At 46.8% G+C, this 22,414-nt stretch overlaps 1 protein-coding gene across 2 annotated transcripts; it reads right to left on the reverse strand.

The window, feature by feature from the left end:
- Positions 1-121: 121 nt before the first annotated feature.
- Positions 122-18,922, reverse strand: TNFRSF1A (TNF receptor superfamily member 1A). 2 transcript variants are annotated; one of them, XM_033053363.2, is made up of 10 exons: positions 18,740-18,922; positions 8,373-8,574; positions 7,916-8,044; positions 7,454-7,609; positions 4,495-4,576; positions 4,110-4,177; positions 3,774-3,896; positions 3,396-3,433; positions 2,469-2,628; positions 122-1,881 (listed from the first exon to the last, which is right to left on the reverse strand). In XM_033053363.2, the coding sequence occupies exons 1-10, from the start codon at positions 18,776-18,778 to the stop codon at positions 1,580-1,582; spliced, it is 1,299 nt and encodes a 432-aa protein (XP_032909254.1). In that variant the 5' UTR covers positions 18,779-18,922; the 3' UTR covers positions 122-1,579. The 2 variants fall into 2 exon arrangements, with proteins under 2 accessions (XP_032909254.1, XP_032909256.1); XM_033053365.1 differs by lacking the exon at positions 7,454-7,609.
- Between the last annotated feature and the right edge of the window lie 3,492 nt (positions 18,923-22,414).

The following is a 22,414-nucleotide window of genomic DNA, read 5'->3' on the forward strand; positions in this document are numbered from 1 at the left end:
AAAAACACGTAAGATTAACATTAAAGGATTATTCTTTTATTTAAAGGTATTTTCCTGTTTTAAAAGCCAGATACAAATCCAAATGATTCACTGTATATTGTTTAAAAATTCTCTCTAAATGTACTGGCATTTGTATTCTTGAATATCTGAGAAGACCTGCGACTGGATTTCATTTCAGTCCTACTTTCGCCTCTCAGCTAGCTAGCTTCTTGTAACGTGAGGTCAGCTAAGTATGTAAAACTTGGGTGATTTGTTAAAAAAATTCACAGGACCACCAAGCCGTCCACTCTTGACACTTCTGTAGGTTATTCCCCTTCCTCTGCCCCCAGCCACAGTCACAGAAAATAAGCTGATATGAGCAAAACCAGAACAAAGTTTAAAATATTCACTTTAATTCAGAACATTTAGTGTATTTACAATAAAAAGTTTCTCTCTGGTCAAGGGATTAGAGACTGAAAAAATCCATGTTACATAAAAGTGGAAAACCCGCACCTGGTGCAGGCTGATTGATTTTGTCTACATCTGGTTCACCCAAGGTAATTCCAGTGAGAAAGTCCAGGAAGTAGTGTGAAGTTATTCAACAGTTGCTAAAATGTCTATACAGGCACAGACACAGTCCCGTTTGCAGTTAGATTCATCAAATCATCCATATGTAGATAAGCAGCTAGACACAAGCCTACCAACCCATGTGCAAGCACAGATTTGCAGTGGTATTCGTGCTACCTATGCTCATGCATTGGTACCACCTCACCCAGGCAGATGCACACACTCCTTGCCACCTTGCACTTGGACAAACACACAGGCTGGTGTTTTGTTAATGCTAATTTAGATGGTTTCTAGATACAGAAAAAAACCTTGAGAAAAAAAGCACCAAGCCTCTCATCTGACTGGCTTGGAATTCTTACTCCTCTGGATCCTGAGGGACATGGTGTAGAAAGGATAATAATGTCCTCCTGTTTCTGGCAGAGAAGCAGCTCAGCATCTCCAGGAGTCTTTTGCTACAGCGATACCTACTAGCTGCTACTGGTTGACACCAATAGGGGTCAATCCTCCTCTAATCCCAGAAATAGGCACATCCTCCCACCACTTCCTCTGAGTCAGATTTAGCAATCAAAAGGCTGCAATATGAGCCATTTCAACAGGTTGATCTTGCAGAAAAATAGATCTGCAAGAAGTGAGTGAGTACTTTGATATCTGAACGGTCAGCTTAACCAAAGCACCCTACAAGTTTACCCATCACATGATGTGTGGAGCATCTATTCCAGCAACAACGTTTCCACAGAAGCTGATTGATGATCAAGTCACTCAGAGCTCCTATTTGCATCTTGGTCAGAGTCCACACACCACTTCCTTTACGAGGTGCTTTCCCTCCTTGGGAAAGGAGGTGTTGCAGAAGTCTGCCATGGCTTGAAGGTGTTGAACTACATGGTGGTTATGAAGCAAACCTCAGCCTTTCTCCAGCAGAATATACTGCTGTTACCAACAAAACCAGCTGATGAGTGTTGCAGGGGAGATACAGGGAAAGAAAGAGAGCTATGATCCCATCTTAACAGTCGAAGGCAGCTAACGCAGAAATAGATTAAAGATGGTTGTGGAGGCTGCAAGGTTGAGGAGAGTTCTGGTTTAGCAAAGCTTCTTGAACAGCATCACTGCAGCCACTGAGCTCCATCTGGTTGAGTACATAGCTGATGTGCTCCACAGTGGCAGCACAGCCCATCTGCAGTTTCCACAGTCTGAGCATCTCATACTGGGCGTCCCGCAAGCGCCGGTGCTCCAGCTCAATCCGCTCCAAGTCATAGTCACTCAAACCCAGGCGCCGCACAAACTCCTTCCACCGAGATGGCGGCACCTGATCCACCACAGTGTACAGAATAGCAGGGTCTGTGAAAACAGAGGGAAAACTGTGAGAATCAAGATTCTTCAACCTCAAGGAGGATGTGAATAATCCAGGGCTGGACATTGCCTTGGTATCTTGCATTGCCCCCTCTTGTTCAAGTCTTCTGCAGGTCTGCAGAGTAATCGCACAGACTCGTGTGATGTCCAAACTTGCTCTTATTCCCCAAAATGTAATGGGAATGTTTCTGTATGCTCTTGTATAAGATTATGAGCAGAGTCAAGCACATTTGCTTAGGGCCTCAGTGCCGTACGTTCTTGAAAAAGAATGAATTATTGAAATTATTCTGGGTCACTATCTCAGAGGCATTAAGATTGACAGCATACAAACACATATGACAATCCATTTTGCTAGTAGGGAAAAGGGACAACAGAAAGGCCTTGCACAGATATTTAGTATATACAGACTCACAGGTTCTGGGCATGCTTCTGCCTTTGTACTGTGCCATGCACAGGTTACACATTCAGGTCACATACACTGGGTAAGGTCTGTCCAGCATATCCCTAGCTGCATCTGCGTAATTAGGTTCTTGTTTGACTAGGGAAGGAGAGAAGGATGGAGGAGTTTCACTTACTGTCTGGGAGTTGTGTCTTCCTGGCAGGTCTGACACAGTCTGGTAACTCATGTGAACTCTGTGGCAGAGGTCCAGATGATAGGGTTGCATTTACTGGCAATTTTGTTTCCTTCTGGGACTCAGGAAGAAGGGTGGAAATTTCATTTATCTTTTCCTCAACCTGAAAAACATATTACATAGTCCAGAATCACCCACAGCAACACAGTACACCTGTCTCCTGCAAGTAACCACTAGCTTTATAGGCTAAAATTTATCCAAGATAGGTAGGGAGTGGGTGTTGAGATTTTAATTCTTCCTACATGCCTTGTTTCAGCAGAAGATACTAAACATTTTTTTCCAGCAGAATCCAAAGAGTTTAACTTTCTTTTGTCACCATAAAACAGTAGTCTGGAAAAAAATACTTATTTACAAAATCAAGTAAGGCTGGGACCCAAAATCACCATCATTCTAGAACCTCAACATGTCACCTTTACCATCAGCCTCCTCTCTAAGGCTTTGGGAACCTCGCCTCAGCTGCTGCCTGGGCCATCTTATTTGCAGAGTTACCTTGGACCTCAGAGAATACTGTGAAGCAGCACTGAGAGGCTTGTGGAGATCTGAAGTGAAGTAAAATTAATTAAATCCTCCAAGCCTGGGGTACACAGAGAGCAAAGGGGATTGAGGACCAACTATCTGGACAAAATGCATCCAGAAAAAAAAGAAAAAAAGGCAAAAAGCCAGGAGTTTGAAAAGCATCCTCTAAAAGAGGGGAAGTGTTATTGGCTCCACCCTCTACAGGAAAAGACTTCTGAGTTAAACAGCCCTATTATCAGCTCACTTGAAAATACAGAGCCTGAAAATAGACCATGGGGAAAAATATTACTCCAGATCCTAGGCTAACATATTTGAAAGTGGAAGGTAAGCTCTTATCCCCATCATCTTGCTCACCTCTGATACAGTCTCCTTGGTTGTCTGTGGTAAAGAAACTTCAAAGACAGAAAGAAAAAAAAAGCAGAAATTATTTTCACTTCCTCTCATTCCAGAGAAAACAGGAAAGCAGCTATTCACAATCCTGCCCTCAAAAATGTTTTATAGCAAAATACACATCCCAGAAATAAGCTCGTATGTACTTCCAGTCACAGCTATGGGCCTGAATGCAGAACTGCAACAAGAGCCTTGGCTATTTAGTTTTTGTGCTACTCTGGCCTTGCAGAAGAGCAGAGTAAGGGGATTCCACTTTCTCCCTCACACACACGCACACACAAAACTACATGGAGAAACAGTGTATATCCCAGTCAGTATCACTGCTCATGCCACTGTACTCACCACAGGAGTAGAAAGATGACACTACCCTATTTTTCTGGACCAGCTTCCCTACTTTACATGCAACGAAGAGGACAGAGATAAATCCAAATATCGCAACAAGGGTGCCAAGTACAAGGTTTCCATCTGGACGAAAGGAAGAGAGCAAATGCATGAGTGACTAAGAAAGGAGGAAGTAAGTGCTAGAGGAAGAACAGCAAGTGAAGATTTGAAAATGGTAGGGAGAAAAAGGATAATGGTTTGACAAAGTGGAAAATAGAACCTTTTACAAAAGGCATTAAGAGAACAACACCCCACAATGAAAAGATTCCACTGCCCTTCAGTCCCCTGAGTACTCACTGAGCCCAGATGAAGTTGGTGAGGTAGAGACTGGGCTGGGACACCGTAAGCAGTCTTCTCCAGTGCAGCTGAAAGAGCAATTCAGAGGGGTGAGCACACATGCAATGAAACTCTAGCCATTTGCAACCATCCTAATTAACAGACAAGACCAAGTGAGCCTGCAAAGCAGAGCAATGCAGTGTGACTAGTGACTTTGGGTTCTTAGTGGGCTGATGCCACTGATGGAAGAGACTGGCGTTGAAGACCTACTTGCCCCAGAAAGGCTATTAGAATATTGTAAAGTTATGTCTAGCTAAAAAGAGTCATGAGAAGAATTTCTTCCCCCTGTGGAGCTCCTGCTGTCTCTCTTACTCAGTGGTGGGGCATACAGAGTGAAAAAACTCACCTGTTGCAAGGCTTGCAAATATTACTACGTGACAAGAAGAATTGAGGCTTACACCTGCAAATTGCATCTTTGTTCTTTGAACCTGTAGAGAAAAGAAAAAAAAAACCCAGAAACTGTTGCCATAATCTGGACAGAGAAGAAAAAAAAGGGAAAAAATCCACTCCAAGATGGATGAGAAATTATCCTTTTTTAAGCCAGGAAAACTGCTACTGAAGAAGAGAAAGGATTTGATCTACATATAAAAACAGAGCTGGGGGAGGATAGAAGTAATAAGAGTGCCACCATTCTGAAGGTGGGCACTTTTGTAGAGGCTTGGAACGGGATTATAATTACAGAGAGGCTGGAATTAGTATAATACACAAAAAACAGTAAAAGTCACTCAAGTTCAAACATGACAGGAAGGGGGAACCATATTAGTCAGGCCAAGATGAGGGAGAAGTGGTCCCTGAGCAGCTGGGACTGGTGAGGAAGTCAGTTTGGGACAGGGAAAAATCACTTCAAGTCATGGGACACATAAGAACTCTTCTGATGTCATGAGTGGAAGAAATGAAAGAACTAGCACTTCTAAGCAAGTCACAGGAGAGAGCCTGAGTAAAACAGGTGTGGGGAGGAGCAGGCAAGAATAGTGATGGAAGGACATCAAATTGTACAAGAAGAGGGGAAAACTTACTAGAATAAGGAATATGCATTCTGTGGCAAGTGAGGGATGGGAATAAAACAGTTCTACATCAACCAAGAGGGAAAGAAGTTGTTCATGGTTTAAGTTTGGAAACTGTGACAAGGTGATTAAGCACTAGGGGGAACACATTCACCAGTGAAACAGCAAACCTCACACTGGGTAGAGTAAGAGATGGGAAAGGGATCAGGAGCAGCACAATTTGCAAAGAAGAGAGGATAGCTTTAATATAAGGTAGGGTGTGGGAGCAGCTGGACTGAAAGCATGGCCTGCTGGATGATTAAAGAATAGTAACTAAATTACAGTAATTTCACAACTATGAGGCGCACCCTTTTGACTAAAATTTTCCCTCGAACCCGGAAGTGCGCCTTATAGTCCGGTGCGCCTTATCTGATGTACAAAGTTGCGGAATTTGCCAAACCGGAAGTGTGAGCTGTGAGCCATGGGGGGAGCCGGCAGTGCCACAGCAGCCGGGTGGGGGCGGGCTGGGGGGCCAGCGGCACCGCCCCTGCCGGGTGAAGGCGGGCCAGGGGGCCTACGGTGCCGCCCCTCCTGGGTACAGGCAGGCCCGGGGGCCAATGGCTACCGGGTTGAGGCAGGGCCTCGGCCAGCAACCACGCAGGGGGAGCTGGGGACAGAGCCTCGCTGCAAAAAAAAGTGTGCCCTATAGTCCGGTGCGCCTTATATGATCTACAAAGTTGTGAATTTTTCCGACTCCCGGGGGGTGCGCCTTATAGTCCAGTGCACCTTATGGTCGTGAAATTACTGTACAGTAATTTCACGAATACAAGCCGCACCAATTTGACCAAAATTTTGGTGGAAACCCGGAAGTGCGGCCAATATTCTGGGGCGGCTAATACATGAACAATATTCTAAAAGCTGCCAACACGGAAATGAGAGCCCGCGGCAGCCCCAAGCCAAGCTGGAGCCCGGCCGGCCCCGGCAGAGGTGGGAAAGCCTGGCAGAGGCGGGGCCAGCAGTGTGGGGGGCGGGCGGCAGAGCCTGAGCCAGCAGGGCGGGGCAGGGGGGGCGGCAGAGCCCGGGCCAGCAGGGTGGGGGAGCCTGGGAGAACTGGGGCTAGCAGTGCAGGGGAGCATGGCAGAAGCAGGAAGGCCGGCGGGTGGGGCTGCCTGGCAGCGGGGGAAGCCCAGCAGAATCGGGGCCAGCAGCGTGGGGGAGCCCGGCGGTGCAGGGGCCTGCAGTGCCGGCCAGGGCGAGGAAACGCGGCGGCGGTGCAGATGGGAGGGGGCGGCTGGCGAGCCTGGCGGCAGCCGCCCCACCGGCAGAGCCTGGCGGCGGCGGCAGCCCTGCCGGCCCGGCGGCGGCGGCGGCAGCCCTGCCAGCCAGGCGAGCGAATGCGGCAGCGGGGCGGTGCTGATGGGAGAGGGGGGCCAGCGAGCCCGGCGGCGGCGGCAGCCCTGCCGGCCGGGCGAGCGAACGCGGCGCAGCCGGCGAGCCCGGCGGCGGCGGCGGCAGCCCTGCCGGCCGGGCGAGCGAACGCGGCAGCGGGGCGGTGCTGACGGGAGAGGGGGGCCAGCGAGCCCGGCGGCGGCGGCAGCACCACCCGGCCAGCCCCGCCGAGCCGTGGCGCTGAGCTGGGCCACCCGGCCCCGTCAGCAACCATGAGCGGGCCGAGCCTGCCTGGCCCCGCCCCGAGCCAGTAAACCCCGCTATGCCACGATCCTGTTACTAATTGGCCAATTTGTGAAAGCTGCGCACGGATTCTCGCTACGAACGAAAGTGCGGCTAATATTCGGGGTGCGGCTTATCTATTGACAAAGACAGCAACATTGTCGAGGCACCGGAAGTGCGGCTTATACTCCATGCGGCTTGTATTCGTGAAACTACTGTAATTATGATTGTATCTTTTGTACAGATCATGACCAGCTGAATAAGATGTTCAAAGGGGAGTGTGTGTCCTTGAGCTAGAAGACAGCCACTAAGGAATGTATGTATGTGCGGACTTGGAAGACCAGTCGACATGTGAATGGGCACAGATGTGTGCTGTCTTGTTTGGCTGCACAGTCAGATCTGCCTGTGCAACCTTATAAAAGTGCTAATCAAGGATATAAAGTCAGTTAGCGTTGCATCCAATACTGACTTTCTTTTCAATAAGAAACAGGGATTGATGCCAGAGAAGACAAAAAATTGCAGTCTTTCTGGGAAAAGAGGGCAGACAAACCCCAGTTGTTCCAAAACTACCATCCTTTCAGTGCAAGGCACTGCAGCATATCAGAAAGTCTACCCTACTACAGTACATCTGCACTGGAGCCATATCCATACCATACTCACAGCTAGCAATAATCCCATTGGCACACGAGCTGCAGTTCCTACACTGAAAGAATTCAGACTCTGAATCAATCTGATACTGATTCTTCTGACAGCCACATACAGTATCTTGCTGTGGGGTGCAGGGGGTCTCTACTATCTGCTGGAGTTCTGAGGAAAGAAAGGAGAAATTATTACTCCAGCCTCTTCCTTCACCTTCAACTGGGAGCACTGTTATGATGATAGGCATTGTTATTCCCTAATTTTCACAGAAAAAGGTCAGAAAGGCCTGCAAACTGTATCTCAGACTGTACTAATTTGGTGACCCTTATTTCTGCTGCCCCTAATCGCTCCCCATACATTGTCTTACCCATTCAATTGTTTACTTTTCCAAGCTCCCTTGCTCATCTTGCCATTCCCTCCAGCTCTCATCCACCACCTCTTTCCTCAGATCATGCAGATCTGACAGTAACTCACCTGTACGGCAGCGTGTGCACCGGAAGCATTTAGACATGGTGTTATCAACAGCTGTGAATGTGCCATTGGCACATGGAAGACAGACAGTTGCCTGGTCAGGCCCATCACAGTCTTTTGCCTTGTAGGTACCTGCAAGAAAATCACTTAACAGAGATCTAACAGGAAGGCAAATGCATTGTCTTAAGGAGGACAGGATTCACTGGTTCTTCAAAGAAACCCTGGGGTTGATGGCATAAGGACCAAGTATGCTTCCTCTCACCAGTGTGAATGACACTGACAGCCCATAAGAGGTGAAAAGGAATAAGAATAAATAAAAGGAATAAGAATTTATCCAAGTAGGAATAGGTACCAAGCAAAGGGAGAGCTGATTAGCTGTAGGAAACAGACAATTTAAGAGTGCACGACAGGGAAATGTCTCCAAGGTGAAAGTCACTACTACTGTATTTATTTTGTTTACCTGCATGACACCTCATGCAGCAGTGGGTCTTTCTGGGGTGTAGGTATTGTCCCAGATGACAGTGCATCTGTTTCTTTTCTCTCCTCAAAGGGTTAGAGGGGTCTCTTCCATCCAAAGCTACCCGACGGACTTGCAGTCTATATGGTGGTGGAGTAATTTCTACAGATTCCTTTGTCAACACACAGACAAATATTAGAATAACCTGTAAATAGAGAGGAAGGGAGGGAGAGGAGAGAAACAAAGTGAAAAAACATTGTATTCTCCTGCAGACTGCACCTCTGACTTATGCACTTAGAACTAAATCATATCATGAGTTCAGTTTACTTGGCTAATTCTGGTAATGGGATTGTCCACTGCAAAATGTGTGTGGGGAGATATTTACAAAAAGAAACCCTAACAAACCAATGGCTGCCATCTGTGATATTAATATACTGCTCAATGGCCTCTATGGCAAACTGGTTGTATATAAAACAAATATTTTTCATGATGTGCGTTTTATACAAGGAATGCCTTGAAAATGCTGCAGCTTGTATAACAGTTACACAAGAGCTAAGAAATGTTTTTATTAAGGAAGGCAGTAAGGTTGTCCATGTAGAAACAGTTCCACTGAGAAGAATGCACCCCGTACTTGAAGTTCCATTGAATAAATACACAAGATGAGAAGTTTGGAATAAGATGGCAAAGGAGGATCTCACTGCCTGCAAAATATAGGAAATTTTTCAAAATGCCTCCTGAGCAAGCCAGAGCAAGAAATGTGGGGAAAGTTAGGTTTTTTACTTCTCCCAGCGTCAAATGTACATTCTTCCTCTAAACTGCAGCTGTTAACAATCAGCCCATAGAGTTTGACACAAAAATGCTCAGTTTCTTCTTTCTTTAACTCTATTAAGATTTGATTTCTATTTTTCCACTTGAAAGTTAGTGTTGTCATGCCAATCTTAAAAGAAATATTAAGATTAGCATGACTGCCATATGACTGTAAGAGAGTGTGACTTTGTACACCCACATACACATGAACCAAGGGTTAAAAGCACAGCCTATACCAATAATGAAGGATGCCGCTCCTTGGACACTGTTTTCATGACACTATTCCCAGCATTAAAATTGAGAAATAGACTGCTTATGTAATGGCCAAAAGGTCTTCACTCTGGTAAGACCACAGCATAAATTACTTATCAGCAAAAGATCCTGTACCAGAGGGTGGTAAGAAGATTGCAGCATATCACAAACACAACTCCTTTGCCTGTTGACCCAATAGAAAAACAGACCTTGGGCATGCATTTCAAACATTCAGATAAAGAAAGAAACATACAACAACAAAAAAGTTAAAAAAAGCCCAACAAAACAAAACCAGGAAAAACTTGGCCCAACTTGCTGAAGTTAGCAAGTTTCTACAGCAAAGACCCATCTTGTACCAACCATTGGGTCCTGAAGAATATGAAAGATTTGCCCAAAAACTACTTTATAGTACCATTAAAAAGTCCAGCAGCATGATTAAGACTTGGCAACCTGCATCCCTTGTAATCCTCTTTGCTCACAAGTGTTCCTGACCACACCATCTGGACATCCATGTGTTGATGCTTCTGAGTATGTTACAAGATGTACCAATGATTTCTGTGCATCAGATCATGTGAATGATGAAAATCAACTACAGTAATTTCACGAATACAAGCCGCACCAATTTGACCAAAATTTTGGTGGAAACCCGGAAGTGCGGCTAATATTCCGGGGCGGCTAATCTATTAACAAAATTCTAAAAGCTGCCAACACGGAAGTGAGAGCCCGCGGCAGCCCCAAGCCAAGCTGGAGCCCGGCCGGCCCCGGCAGAGGTGGGAAAGCCTGGCAGAGGCGGGGCCAGCAGTGTCGGGGGCGGGCGGCAGAGCCTGAGCCAGCAGGGCGGGGGAGCCCGGGAGAACTGGGGCTAGCAGTGCAGGGGAGCATGGCAGAAGCAGGAAGGCCGGTGGGTGGGGCTGCCTGGCAGCGGGGGAAGCCCAGCATAATCGGGGCCAGCAGCGTGGGGGAGCCCGGCGGTGCGGGGGCCTGCAGTGCCAGCCAGGGCGAGGAAACGCGGCGGCGGTGCAGACGGGAGGGGGCGGCCGGCGAGCGTGGTGGCGGCGGCGGCAGCCCTGCCGGCGGGGCGAGCGAAAGCGCCGCCGCGAGCCGCGAACCGCGAGCCGCGAACCGCGAGCCGCGAGCCGCGAGCCGCGAAAGCGCCGCCGCGAGCCGCGAGCCGCGAACCGCGAACCGCGAGCCGCGAGCTGCGAGCCGCGAGCCGCGAGCCGCGAACCGCGAACCGCGAGCCGCGAAAGCGCCGCCGCGAGCCGCGAGCCGCGAGCCGCGAACCGCGAACCGCAAACCGCGAGCCGCGAACCGCGAGCCGCGAACCGCGAGCCGCGAGCCGCGAGCCGCGAGCAGCGAGCCGCGAACCGCGAGCCGCGAAAGCGCCGCGGGGCGGGCGCGGCGCGGGGCGGGCGCGGCGCTCGCGAGGCGCGGCGCGGGGCGAGCGAAAGCGGCAGCGGGGCGGGCGGCGAGCCCGGCGGCGGCAGCCCTGCCAGCCGGGCGAGCGAACGCGGCAGCGGGGCGGTGCTGACGGGAGAGGGGGGCCAGCGAGCCCGGCGGCGGCGGCAGTACCACCCGGCCAGCCCCGCCGAGCCGTGGCGCTGAGCTGGGCCACCCGGCCCCGTCGGCAACCATGAGCGGGCCGAGCCTGCCTGGCCCCGCCCCGAGCCAGTAAAGCCCGCTATGCCGCGATCCTGTTACTAATTGGCCAATTTGTGAAAGCTGCGCACGGATTCTCGCGACGAACGAAAGTGCGGCTAATATTCGGGGTGCGGCTTATCTATTGACAAAGACAGCAACATTGTCGAGGCACCGGGGGTGCGGCTTATAATCCGTGCGGCTTGTATTCGTGAAACTACTGTAATTTTTTTTGCAAATGAACACTGCCTTGCCAATGTAATCTCAAAGTTTTACTACACTACCTTCCCTCTAATTCTAATGTTTTCCCACCTTGTTTTTTGAAAGTGTTTTTTTGAAGATGCCCTGCAGTACAGGCAGAGCTTCAGAGTTCCTTCAGTTGGTTGGTCGGTTGGGGTTTTTTTTATTTTTCAGCTAGGAGAGTTATAGCAAAAGTAAAGTAAACCAATAAGGGTAAACCACATTTTGTGATAGCAAGCTTAACAAAAAATACATAGAATGAAATGGCTATGACAGCCCTACACTTTCGTGTTTCTCTTTCAGAATTAGAGCCTTGGGGGAGAAAGGTAATACATAAAAGCAACCTAAAACCTCAAGAAGGATGGAGTTCACAACTCTGAGAAAGCTAAAACACCATTTTTCAGAAAGCTCTGACATATTCAATAGACCAGATGCTAAAATGGTGGACAGGAAAAAAGAGAACCACATATTTAAATAGCTACAGTTTCAGACTTAATTAGTTGACCACAGAATAATTGTAAGCACTCCAACAACTCCTTAGTGAAACTAAAAATTGTTTCAGCAGCTGGCATTACAGGATTTATTGCTTGCAGGAAAATGGATAAAAGATCTTTCACACATGGTAACAGTAAAAACATCCTGATTCTCTAGATAATAATTAATCCCTGATAAGAGAATATAATCAGTCGCCCCTTAAGTCACACAAGTCAGCAATAGAAAGAAGATGAAAACATCAAAGATTAAGCTGAAAGTACTGAGAAAATTAGTCAGATACACCTTCAAAGCCAAAAGAAAACAGAAGTGCTTTTAATTTTTCAGATTAAGTGAAGCATGTCTGTAAGTGTCATCAAAGCAGAGTTACCACATTACGGACCACAGTCTGAGGAACAGAGAGTCACAGGCCACAAGTGACACACCCCAATGACTCGGCTATCCAGCAAAATCATTCACATGATGGAAAAAAACCAAAACACCACTATCTTAGCGGCTCCCCAAGCCATTCAGCAATACACTGATTTATACCAATTTCACTGAATTCCAGTAATACATGAAATAAGAAAAGTCTGTTCTGCTTCAGATGGAATGCACATAACTTGCAGTATATGAACTGTGACAACTGTATTACACATGGACTACAGAACTGATCAAAATCCTCAACGAAATCAACCTAAGAGGATATGAAGGTGACCACATGGCAACCACTTGGTAGTGAAAGAGTCACCCAATGAAGAGTGAAACTTCTTATAGTAATGCTTTTGGTCCAGACTGTCACTTGAGGGATAGAGTTTACCTTGTATGGGTGTAATTGCCCGAGGATTTCTTTGTTGGGGGTCCCTTTTTTGAGGCACCTGGCTTAAGCTACCATGTAACACAGTTGATTTTTACCAATAAATCTGTCTGATGGAGATGAGAGCCTGATTCTAAAATTTTTTTCCCTCCTCTAGACACATTCAAGGATCTTCAATGAAATCTTCAAATTGTGAGGCTCCAAACTACTGCCAGCATTCCAGGTGAGGCTGCACCAGCGCTGAGCACAGTGGATGATCCCCCCTCTGCCTGGCTGTGCTGCCCTGTTTGATGCCCAGGCACACCCTGCTGACTCACTGAGCTGCTACCCACCAGCACCCCCAGGGCCCTCCCCGCAGCGCGCTTTCCACACTCCTCTCTCAGTTTAGATTTATGCCCAGTGGTAACTGTGTCCCCACATTCAGGATCCAGCATCTGGACTGGTTCAATTTCATTCCAATAATCATTGTTCGATGCTCCAATTTATCTAGAATAAATACATTGAACAGAACTGGCCCTGGAATTGAGCCTTGAGGAACACTCCCAGCCAGATTTAGCTCTGTTTACCAAGCACTGAAGCCTCAAGTCATTGATAATAGTTTGCCAATGCAAAGTTTAGAGGTTTTCTGCAAGTGAAATAAGCTGAATTTCCATTTTTGGATGTACAGCACAGTCCACTTGCCAGGATTAAAAAACCAGTAGCCACTAAGCAACTTCACAGAGACAATGTGTATTACCTAAGCCAAGTGATAATTCAAACCACATGTGATGCACACCACTGATTCATACCTACTCACTTATTTCAGTGAGTAGGGATGACCCAGGGTAAATAGAGTCAGCAGAAACTCTAGGCTTCACTTCTGAAACTGCTGCAGGAATAACCAAAATATGGCAGAATCCTGCTTCCTTAAAACATTCCACCCCTCTGGGTGACAGCTGTGTTCCCTCCACATTCTCCTCACATTCACATATAAGGCAACCCTAGTTCCTTTCCATTCCTTACACCAGCATTTCATCTACAATGAAAAATGGCACAGCACAAGCCCAAAAGCTCTTCTATGCAAGGTTTTGTCAGCTGAGACAGGAGTTAGGAGCCTTTCCACAATTTTCACACTCAAATATTCTTGTATTACTGCCACCACTACAATTTACACCCTTGTTCCTGCTTCTGCCTCACCAGGCCATGCACAGAGAATTACAATGAGGTGATATCTCCCGAGAATAAGGCAAAGGAAGAAAGGAAGGGCAAAGATAAAAGTGAAGAACAGAGCAAGATGCCAGAAAGATGGGTGAGAGAGTGGAAATAAGGGACTTTTGAGAGCAGTGTTCTCAGGACAAGGAGACATAAAGCACAACACGTACGCAGCATGTCAGTGTTGTCCCATATTATCACCTCACAAGACTGGGAAATACCAAATTACTCAGCATGAATGGCTGCAGCCCTGCTGTGACCTGCCAGGCTCCTTGCCTGCAGGAAGAAGGATGGAGAGAGCAGGTACAGTGACACACAGCTCGGTTTTCTATCTTCAGTACTGTTGCTTCAACATTGCTTGAAAAAACAGTACACCATACTAGTAGTTACAACTATCTATATTGTGTTGTAAATAATTATGAATTAAGTCTTTTAGTCTCAGCATTATCATCATCCATGAAATAAATATTTTATTCATATACATATATTTAGTTTGTCATCCTTAATGCTCAGAGACCAAGTTGCATGAAGGCTCCATTGTAATAACTTAATCAACCACTTCTCTCAAAAAAGGCTTCCATTTTGCAAATTCAATTTTTAAACTAAATAACTGCCTGCAAATAAGAGGCGTTATGGGTCATTAGAGTGTCTCAAATTATTTTGTAACAGCAAGTACCTTGGCTTAAGAATCCAGTATGATACACGCCCTATGCACAAGTATTCTATATATGAATCATCTGTTAGCCTTTTTAATGAGTCATAAAAAATTAGTCAGCTTGGAGGCTTGAACAAAAACCAGTATCTTGCTCAGACTAATGAGCTACCAAAAAAATCAGGGTACAGGATTTACCCTTATGTTCTTTGTCTGGTTCAGCCATTTCCAAAAGCTCTTTGAGGTTTGCATTTGTTTTAGTTTGCTATACAAAGATGAAAGGGAAACCAGAACTTCTGCTTTACACATTGAGAAATGTGCATTAAAGCAACATTTACAGGAAGCTTTTGTCATTGCTCTATAAAATCTAGAAAGGACAAAAGAAGGCTACAAGAACTACTAGTATAAATAATCTTCCATTTTATGAAGATCAGATGAAAGAATGCTGTATTTCAGGCCTTGTCTAAAATCAGGAGACTAGTAACAGCTTTGATTCAATTAAGAAAGACCTTAGAAATCTTAACTTAAAAACCAAGAGAAAACTGTGATTATCTATAAAGATAGTGGACTTCACATCATAAAATATTATAAAGTATATAAAGTTAGAAGGCTTTATTTCATATTAGTAGAGATGAAGAAAATAATGGAGAAGTCATTAGGTGATAACGACCATAAGAAAATTTCTTTGAAAGTTTTCCTTCCGAGGACACTGTGCTGAACACAGAGTGCCACGTTCACTGACCCTCAACACCCCAGCACTTTAACTGCCTGCATTCAGGGCTGAGTTCAACTGTGCTGCTGTACAGCCTCACATCAGAGTGCTGATGGAGCAGGAGCCGTGGGAAGGCTCAGTGGAGTCCTTGCTCTTCCATTCTGAAATGATTTTCAGCTGGGCATGAGCCCTCGGCCCCTGCCCACACTGTGCCACACAGGGACCTGCTCACGTTCCTCATCAGTGACTCACTAGATGAATTTTTATGTCAGGTTAATCATCAAAAGCCAAGTCCTACTCATTGGAACAGATATATTCCTGTTTGGTTTGATAGAGAAATGTAGTGACAGTGCTTTGAGATATGCTTTCCACTGTCAAGTTCCTAAGAGCGTAACACAAAGATATGTGTTAGCAAAGGAAGCACTCAGCTATCCAGAGATTATGAAAGAGAACTCAAGGCATCTGCTCCAAATACAAACAAAGCCTCTTTGTGATGACTAAATGGGTAAGAAAGAGCAAAATGACAACACTGGGTTTATCACAAATAATACTGCTAATGCAGAAAATTTATTACTTAGTGAAAAGGGAAAGGCATCTAAACTGACAGTACTGGCTACTTGTGAGAACAAAAATTGCCATGTAAGTGTACTTAGCACAGACCCTAACATAAACGTTTCATTTGGCTAGAAGTAGTTAATCCTAAAAATAGAAATTAAAATTAGATTAATAAGCGGTGAAAGTTCAATTAGTCTGATTGGATGAAACAATCAGAAATACAATCAAATGCTATGAATTATTAGGAAAATATTTGAGAATAAAACCAAGAGTGTTGTTATGACAATATATAAAGGATTCAATCTGGACTACAGTTTTGGTCCGCAACCTTAAGAATATAAATTAGCCCAGATATAATACAAAGAAAAGTAAAAAGGACCATCACTGGTACAGACTGACTGACACAAAGGGAATGATAAAATATACTGGTCTATAAAAGAGAAACCTGAGCCAAGGATACTGTAGCAGTCTGAAAGTCATGAATGCCAAAGAGAAGGTGAACTGGGATGCATGTTCTCTGTCTCTTCCAATACAAGAACTAAGAGGCATCACATAAGACAAGCAGCAGAGAGGTTCAAAACAAACACAAGGACGTACTTTTACAGCCAACATGTAGCTGAGGTGTGGGAGTCCCTGAGACAGTGCTCGCTCTGCCAGAAACCTGTCCTGGTTCCAAAATTGATCACCACACCCATCAGCAGAAGGAAAAAAAAACATGGTAAGGGATCCAAATTATGAAGATGCCATTTCAATTTGGAAATTTCTACAACTCCAGCCCACTGGAAGCCAGGAAAGTACTCTTATTTTGCGTTGCTGTATACTTGCTCTGCTCCAAAACCGTTAGCAGGTACCTGTGACTGGTCACTACTGGAAACAGACTGGTGGCCCAACAGCTCTTTCTTACAATGCACTTGGTGGCCTGGTTTTCAATTTTTATATAACATAGCTTCTTACTTCAAAATGGCAGTTTCTCCCCTTACTTTGAAAAGAAATCAGTGCCAGAAGTATCCTTATGGCTATTTTGTCTTTTTTCTTCATAAAAGGGAATTTTATTTAATAAATGAAACTTCTAATATATATTTTTTTCTTTTAACAAAACAGAAAACACCCTGGCCTTAATGAAGACAGATGCCATTTTGTCCACTGTAAAAGTTAAGAGTGCATGGGGAAAAAGCAGAGGACCTGAAAATGAATTTAAGGACAGGCAGAAAGAGTGAATGCATGGAAACAGGCTACAGGAAATTTTGAGAAAAGAAAGGCTATGAGACCAAATAGGCTGATATGCAAAATAAATGACAGATGGAAGGGCATGCAACAGAGTGAGACCTGTAACTCTGGGGGAAAAAAAATGAACATGATTTTATTGAAAAGATAAACATTATCTGTAGAGAGTAGCATGTTATTGACAACTTGAAATGACATGCAAATAGGAAGGGGAAAACATCTTCAAAAAGAAATCCCCACTGAAGGACACTTCCTCCAGTGTCTTATTTAACTGAAGATAATATAATGAATTTGGGGAATCCAGTAAGTTTTTCCTTTTTTTGCCAACTGAATGAATAATATCACATATAGTATCTGATTTACACCAAAATGTGTGCACCTCTATTCTTAAGCTAGAAACACACTTTTCAGGTTTTCTAACTGCTTTGAAATCTGTCCATAAATCAATAGTTTGTGTATCCTACCTAGGTCCCAAGATGGTAACTGATCCACACCTAGAGTCAAGGTATTCCTTCTCCTGAGTTTTAATTGTATTGTCTTGCAACTGCTAGCTTTAAGTCTACTACCAGATTTCCAAACCTTTCCAGCGGTAAAAAAAAAAAAAAAAAAAAATCCCAAAACCAAATGCAAGCTCCTCTGGATAGTAACTTTGCACATGTTGCAACTTTCTGACCACAAATTAACAACTAACCTAACTTTACAAGTCCAGCGCAGCCAAGTACAAGTGCTCATTACTACAGAATTTATAGCCGTATCATGATGCTGAGTGACACCATTCCCAGCTTCACCACACATCTGCTGCTACTGGATAGCCATTCACGTCTGGCAATCAGATTATTCATAAAACTCTCGAATTTCTTGTACAACTTCTTCACCCGCAAAATCACAACAGGCAACTTCAAAGTCTTGCCCTACGAAGCCCGGGAAGGCTATAGAAGATCTACCGGCAAAGCTGAACTTGCTTTTATACAAATCTCGTGGTTTAGGGCGTAGCTACAACCCGCTAATCTCTGTTCAGACACCCGCAGAGTGGCATTTGTGCGCGGCCGGCTGCACAGCAAAGCGGGGCGGTTCGTCCCCAGACCCCCCACAGCGGCGGCGGGAGCGGAGCGGCTCCGATACCAGCCCAGGCAGCTCCGATCCCGGCCCGGGCGACTCCGATCCCGGCACGGGCGGCTCGGTGCCCCAGCGAGCCCCAGCGCCCGGACCGCCCCGCGCGTTAACGGCCGCGCCGCGGGCTCCAGGGAATCCACCGCCGTTCCTGTAAACCTAGACGCCTTTTCCCAGAGTCAGGGATAAATCCCGGAAACGGCGCCAGAGCGCTCAGCGGTGGGCGGGGAACGGCGCGGGGGAAGCAGCGAACACGGTAGTGCCGCTGCCCTGCTGCCCCGCGGGCACCCGGCGGATGGCGCGGCTCGGCTACCCGACCCGCTACCGCCACTCCCGCCGCTCCGGCGCCCGCACCAGCCTCCCGAGCGACGACGACCGCCCGCCTCGCCCTCCCGCAGATTCCCCGAGCCCTGTCCCCCTGCTGCCCGCCCCGGCATGGGGCTGCCGAGAGGGGAGCCCCAGCCCCCCGGAGAGGGCGAACAAAAAGCGTGCTGTCTGCAGACCGGCAGCGATGGGGAGCCCGACGGCGGCCGGGAGGGTCGAAGAGAGCCCGGGCTCGAAAGGTCGACGGCGGACACCGCTCTGCGGACCCGCAGTGGGCTGCAGATCCGCGGGACCGGAGCTGTGGCCGGGCGAGGCTGTGTCCCGCCGGCGCACGGCCGGGCTCCGTCGGGAGCGGCCAAGTCCCCGCCGTGGCTTACCGTCCCCAGCGAGGTGCGGGGCAGCGCCGGGCCACGCATGGCTCCGCGGCCCGCTACATCCCCGTGACAGGGTCTCTCACGGCCAGAGGAAGCCGCCCCAGCCCTACCCAGTGCCGGCCGGAGCAGCGCGGAGAGTAACTACCCCGTCTCCAACTTCCTGGCAGCGGCAGCAGGAAAGAGAGCGGCGAGCGGGAGGCGGCTCGGAGCCGCACCGAGCCCCGCCCGCCCTCCGCCGCACGAGGACCGGCGTCGCTAGTATTCCTTAAAATCCCAGACGGACAAGCCGGAAAAAAGCAACTGATGGTTCATCGAGTGGCTAAAGCTGCTAGAAAACACACGGGAAAGGAGTCAGAGGAGGTCTACTGATATCTTAAAGTTCTTGACGCAGGAGTGTTTCACTCTTCAGCTGTACTTTTTTTCCCCGTGAAAATTAACCATGTACTTGTAAGAAAAAGACTTTTTGCATCTTAACTGCCTTAATTTTAAAGAAAGGCATTTTTCAGCCACGATCAGCATTTTTAGAGTCTATATGACCATCCTGTAGCTTTGATTTAAAACACACGTTTTCTTGTATACTCCAATGAACCAGCTGTACAGATAGTGCAAGTATAAGCAAAACCAACATGACATTCTGTGTAAGCCCTGCTTCATTTAATATATACTGTTAGCATGTTTGAAAAACAAAACTACAGCTAGGAATGAGTGGCTAAATGATAAAGAATTCTGCTTCGTTTGTTGCCCAAGACTTCCCCTTCCTTTCTGGAATTGTCTCTGTACTCAGTAAAAGACATTAAATCGAGTTACTAAGCATTGTTTTGGAAGAATTTGCACATTTCAGTAAAAAATGGGTCCAATTCACTCCGTGGACTGCCTGATTTACTGCGGAGAAATGCAAACACCACCCCAGACTGTTCCTACAATTGAGTTGCTTATCTGCTATGCGTACAGGAGAAAACAAGGAGGGCAATTTTCCACACTTTGACTTGGAACAGCTGTGACTTTCCAGCTGCAAGTCCCAGGAGGGAAGGAAATAGCAGAATAACTTGTTACCAGATTTCAGCCATCTCCGGGGATAGAGGTGGAAAAGATTTTGTCTCATTCATTTCCTTGCCTTGAATGAGGACAATACAAAGTTAGACCCTAAAGGGAAAATTCTGGCACACATTCTGTGAAGGAGTAAATAATGTTTTTAATTTGCTGTTTCAGGTTTAGCACTTGCTGTCATGTCATGGAGCTTCAGCCTTAAAAAAAAAAAAAAAAAAAAGGCAAAAAACAGCCCCATTTCTTTAGAAACACATAAAATATCAGAAAAACCTCTGTGAACCTTCACATTTGACTCCTCCCAAGTTCGGGGAGGGACATCTCACAGTCCACTGCACGTTTGACACACCAAATGCACCAATGCACATCTACTTCCCAGCTTTCACCAGAAGTCCAGCTCCAGGCCTCTGTCCATCCCTGCCACCTCCCTGCAGCTCTGCCAGGTCTCTAGCACTTCCAAGGTCCTGTGGCTATGGGCTAAGGCCCAGAGGGACCAAGCTCACACTCCTGTCACACAACCAGTGGCTTGCAGCTCCTCAGACACCCCAACGGCTTTACTCTCAGCCTGCAGAGCTCTATTGGGTTTGCACAACCAGGTTTTAGCAGCAGGGGGACAACCGGGGTGGTTTCTGTGAGAAGCTGCCAGAAACTTCTCAAATATCTGGCAGAGCCGCTGCCTCCAAGATTAATGCACCGCTGGTCAGGTCCAAGCCCATCAGAAATGGTGGCAATGCCTCTTTGATAACATATTGAAGCAGGAAAAAAAAATTATTGCACAGATCAAATTGTGGTCAGAGAAGGGCAGAGTGAGAACATGTGAGAGGAAAAACTTTACAGACACCAAGGTCAGTGGAGACAGAGGGGGAGAAGGTGCTTCAGGCACCAGAGCTGAGATTGCCCTGCAGTCATAATTGTTATAGATAATAACTGAATCGAGCCGAATTAAATAGTAAAACAGCAGTTTTTATTTTTGCGACCAAAAATACGGTCTTGGGAAGCCACAAGCGAAAACACGACAGCGCCGAGCCCGGGGTCGGCACTGGGTGGACACACACGCTAATCTGACCTCTATCGCATCAAATTTCCCTGTGTTCACACCGCCATTCTGGGGAGCTCAGCTTTTATACAGTTTTTCTGACCTGAGGCGAGAGTTTCCTTTGTTTCTGCTGCAGATTCTCATATTTAGATTAAATCTTTTTTCTGGTGCTGCCCTGGACAAAGGTCTTTCCTGCATGTTGATGAAAGCTGTGTCTGCTCCGCATTGATGTATAATTTTCCTTGGGAGTGCTTACGGGAACCAGCGGAGGTTGTCTGATGTGTGGTACTTGACAGGTCCTTTTCCCGTCCATTGTGGAGATCGCTGGGCTAGGTCTGTTGATATGCTAATTACGGCCGTTGTCTATGGCCCCGGGTGCTTGGTGTTTAAGAGGTTCTTTTTATTTTGTTTTATTTCATACAACCTTCTTATATTATATAAACACGAATTATAACAACACATATTACATGATGAAGACCATGGAGGTCCATGGGGATGCAGAGATCCACTTGTAACCCATGGAGGAGCCCCATGCTGGAACAAGTGGATACTTGAAAGAAGGCTTTGACTCCAGCCTGTGCTGGAGCAGGCTCCTGCCAGGGATCTGCAGACCCGTGGAGAGATGGAGCCCTCACGGGAGCAGGTTCCCTGGGTAGGACTTGTGACCCTGTGGGCACTCACGCTGGAGCAGGCTGTTCCTGAAGGACTGCATGCACCCCGTGGAAGAGCGGGTCATGTTGGAACAGCTCTGAAGAACTGTTGCCGGTGGTAAAGGTTCACCTTGGAGAAGATGGTGGGAGGAGCAGGGGAAGGATTGCCTCTTTCCCAGAGCAGTGGCAGAAACAACGTGTGATGAACTGACCGTAATCTCCATTCCCTCTCTCCCTGCGCCGCTGTGGGGAGGGAGGGTCAGAAGGGGAAAGGTATTTTTAAGACTTATTTTACTTCTCATTGTTATAGATAATAACCGAATCAAGTCGAATTAAACAGCAAAACAGCAATTTTTATTTTTGCGGCCAAAAATACGGTCCTGGGAAGCCACAAGCGAAAACACGACAGCGCCGAGCCCGGGGTCGGCACTGGGTGGACACACACGCTGATCTGATCTCTACCGCATCAGATCCCCCTGTGTTCACAACCTGCCATCGCAGAGAGTCCAGCTTTATACAGTTTTTCCTGGCCTGAGGCGAGAATTTCCTTTGTTTCTGCTGCAGATTCTCATATTTAGATTAAATCTTTTTTCTGGTGCTGCCCTGGACAAAGGTCTTTCCTGCATGTTGATGAAGGCTGTTTCTGCTCTGCATTGATGTGTAATTTTCCTTGGGAGTGCTTACGGGAACCAGCGGAGGTGATCTGATGTGTGGTGCTTAACAGGTCCTTCTCCCGTCCGTTGTGGAGATCGCTGAGCTAGGTCTTGTTGATATGCTAATTACGGCCGCTGTCTATGGCCCCGGGTGCTTGGTGTTTTAAGGTTCTTTTTACTTTATTTTATTTCATACAATCCTTTTATATAAACACGAATTATAACATATATCACATCATTATACTGCTCCAATTTTGTTCGTAGTAAATTCAATTATTATCCCCAAGTTCAGCCT

Source organism: Catharus ustulatus, chromosome 2, assembly GCF_009819885.2.
Source record: "Catharus ustulatus isolate bCatUst1 chromosome 2, bCatUst1.pri.v2, whole genome shotgun sequence".
In the NCBI taxonomy this organism is placed as follows: Eukaryota; Metazoa; Chordata; class Aves; order Passeriformes; family Turdidae; genus Catharus; species Catharus ustulatus.

Coding starts and splice junctions, on each gene's coding strand:
- TNFRSF1A (XM_033053363.2), bottom strand. CDS start 18,778: ATGCGTGGCCCGGCGCTGCCCCGCACCTCGCTGGGGACG. Junction 8,575..18,739: donor CCCGCACCTCGCTGGGGACG/GTAAGCCACGGC, acceptor CTCTATTTACAG/GTTATTCTAATATTTGTCTG. Junction 1,882..2,468: donor GAAGACACAACTCCCAGACA/GTAAGTGAAACT, acceptor CTGTTTTCACAG/ACCCTGCTATTCTGTACACT.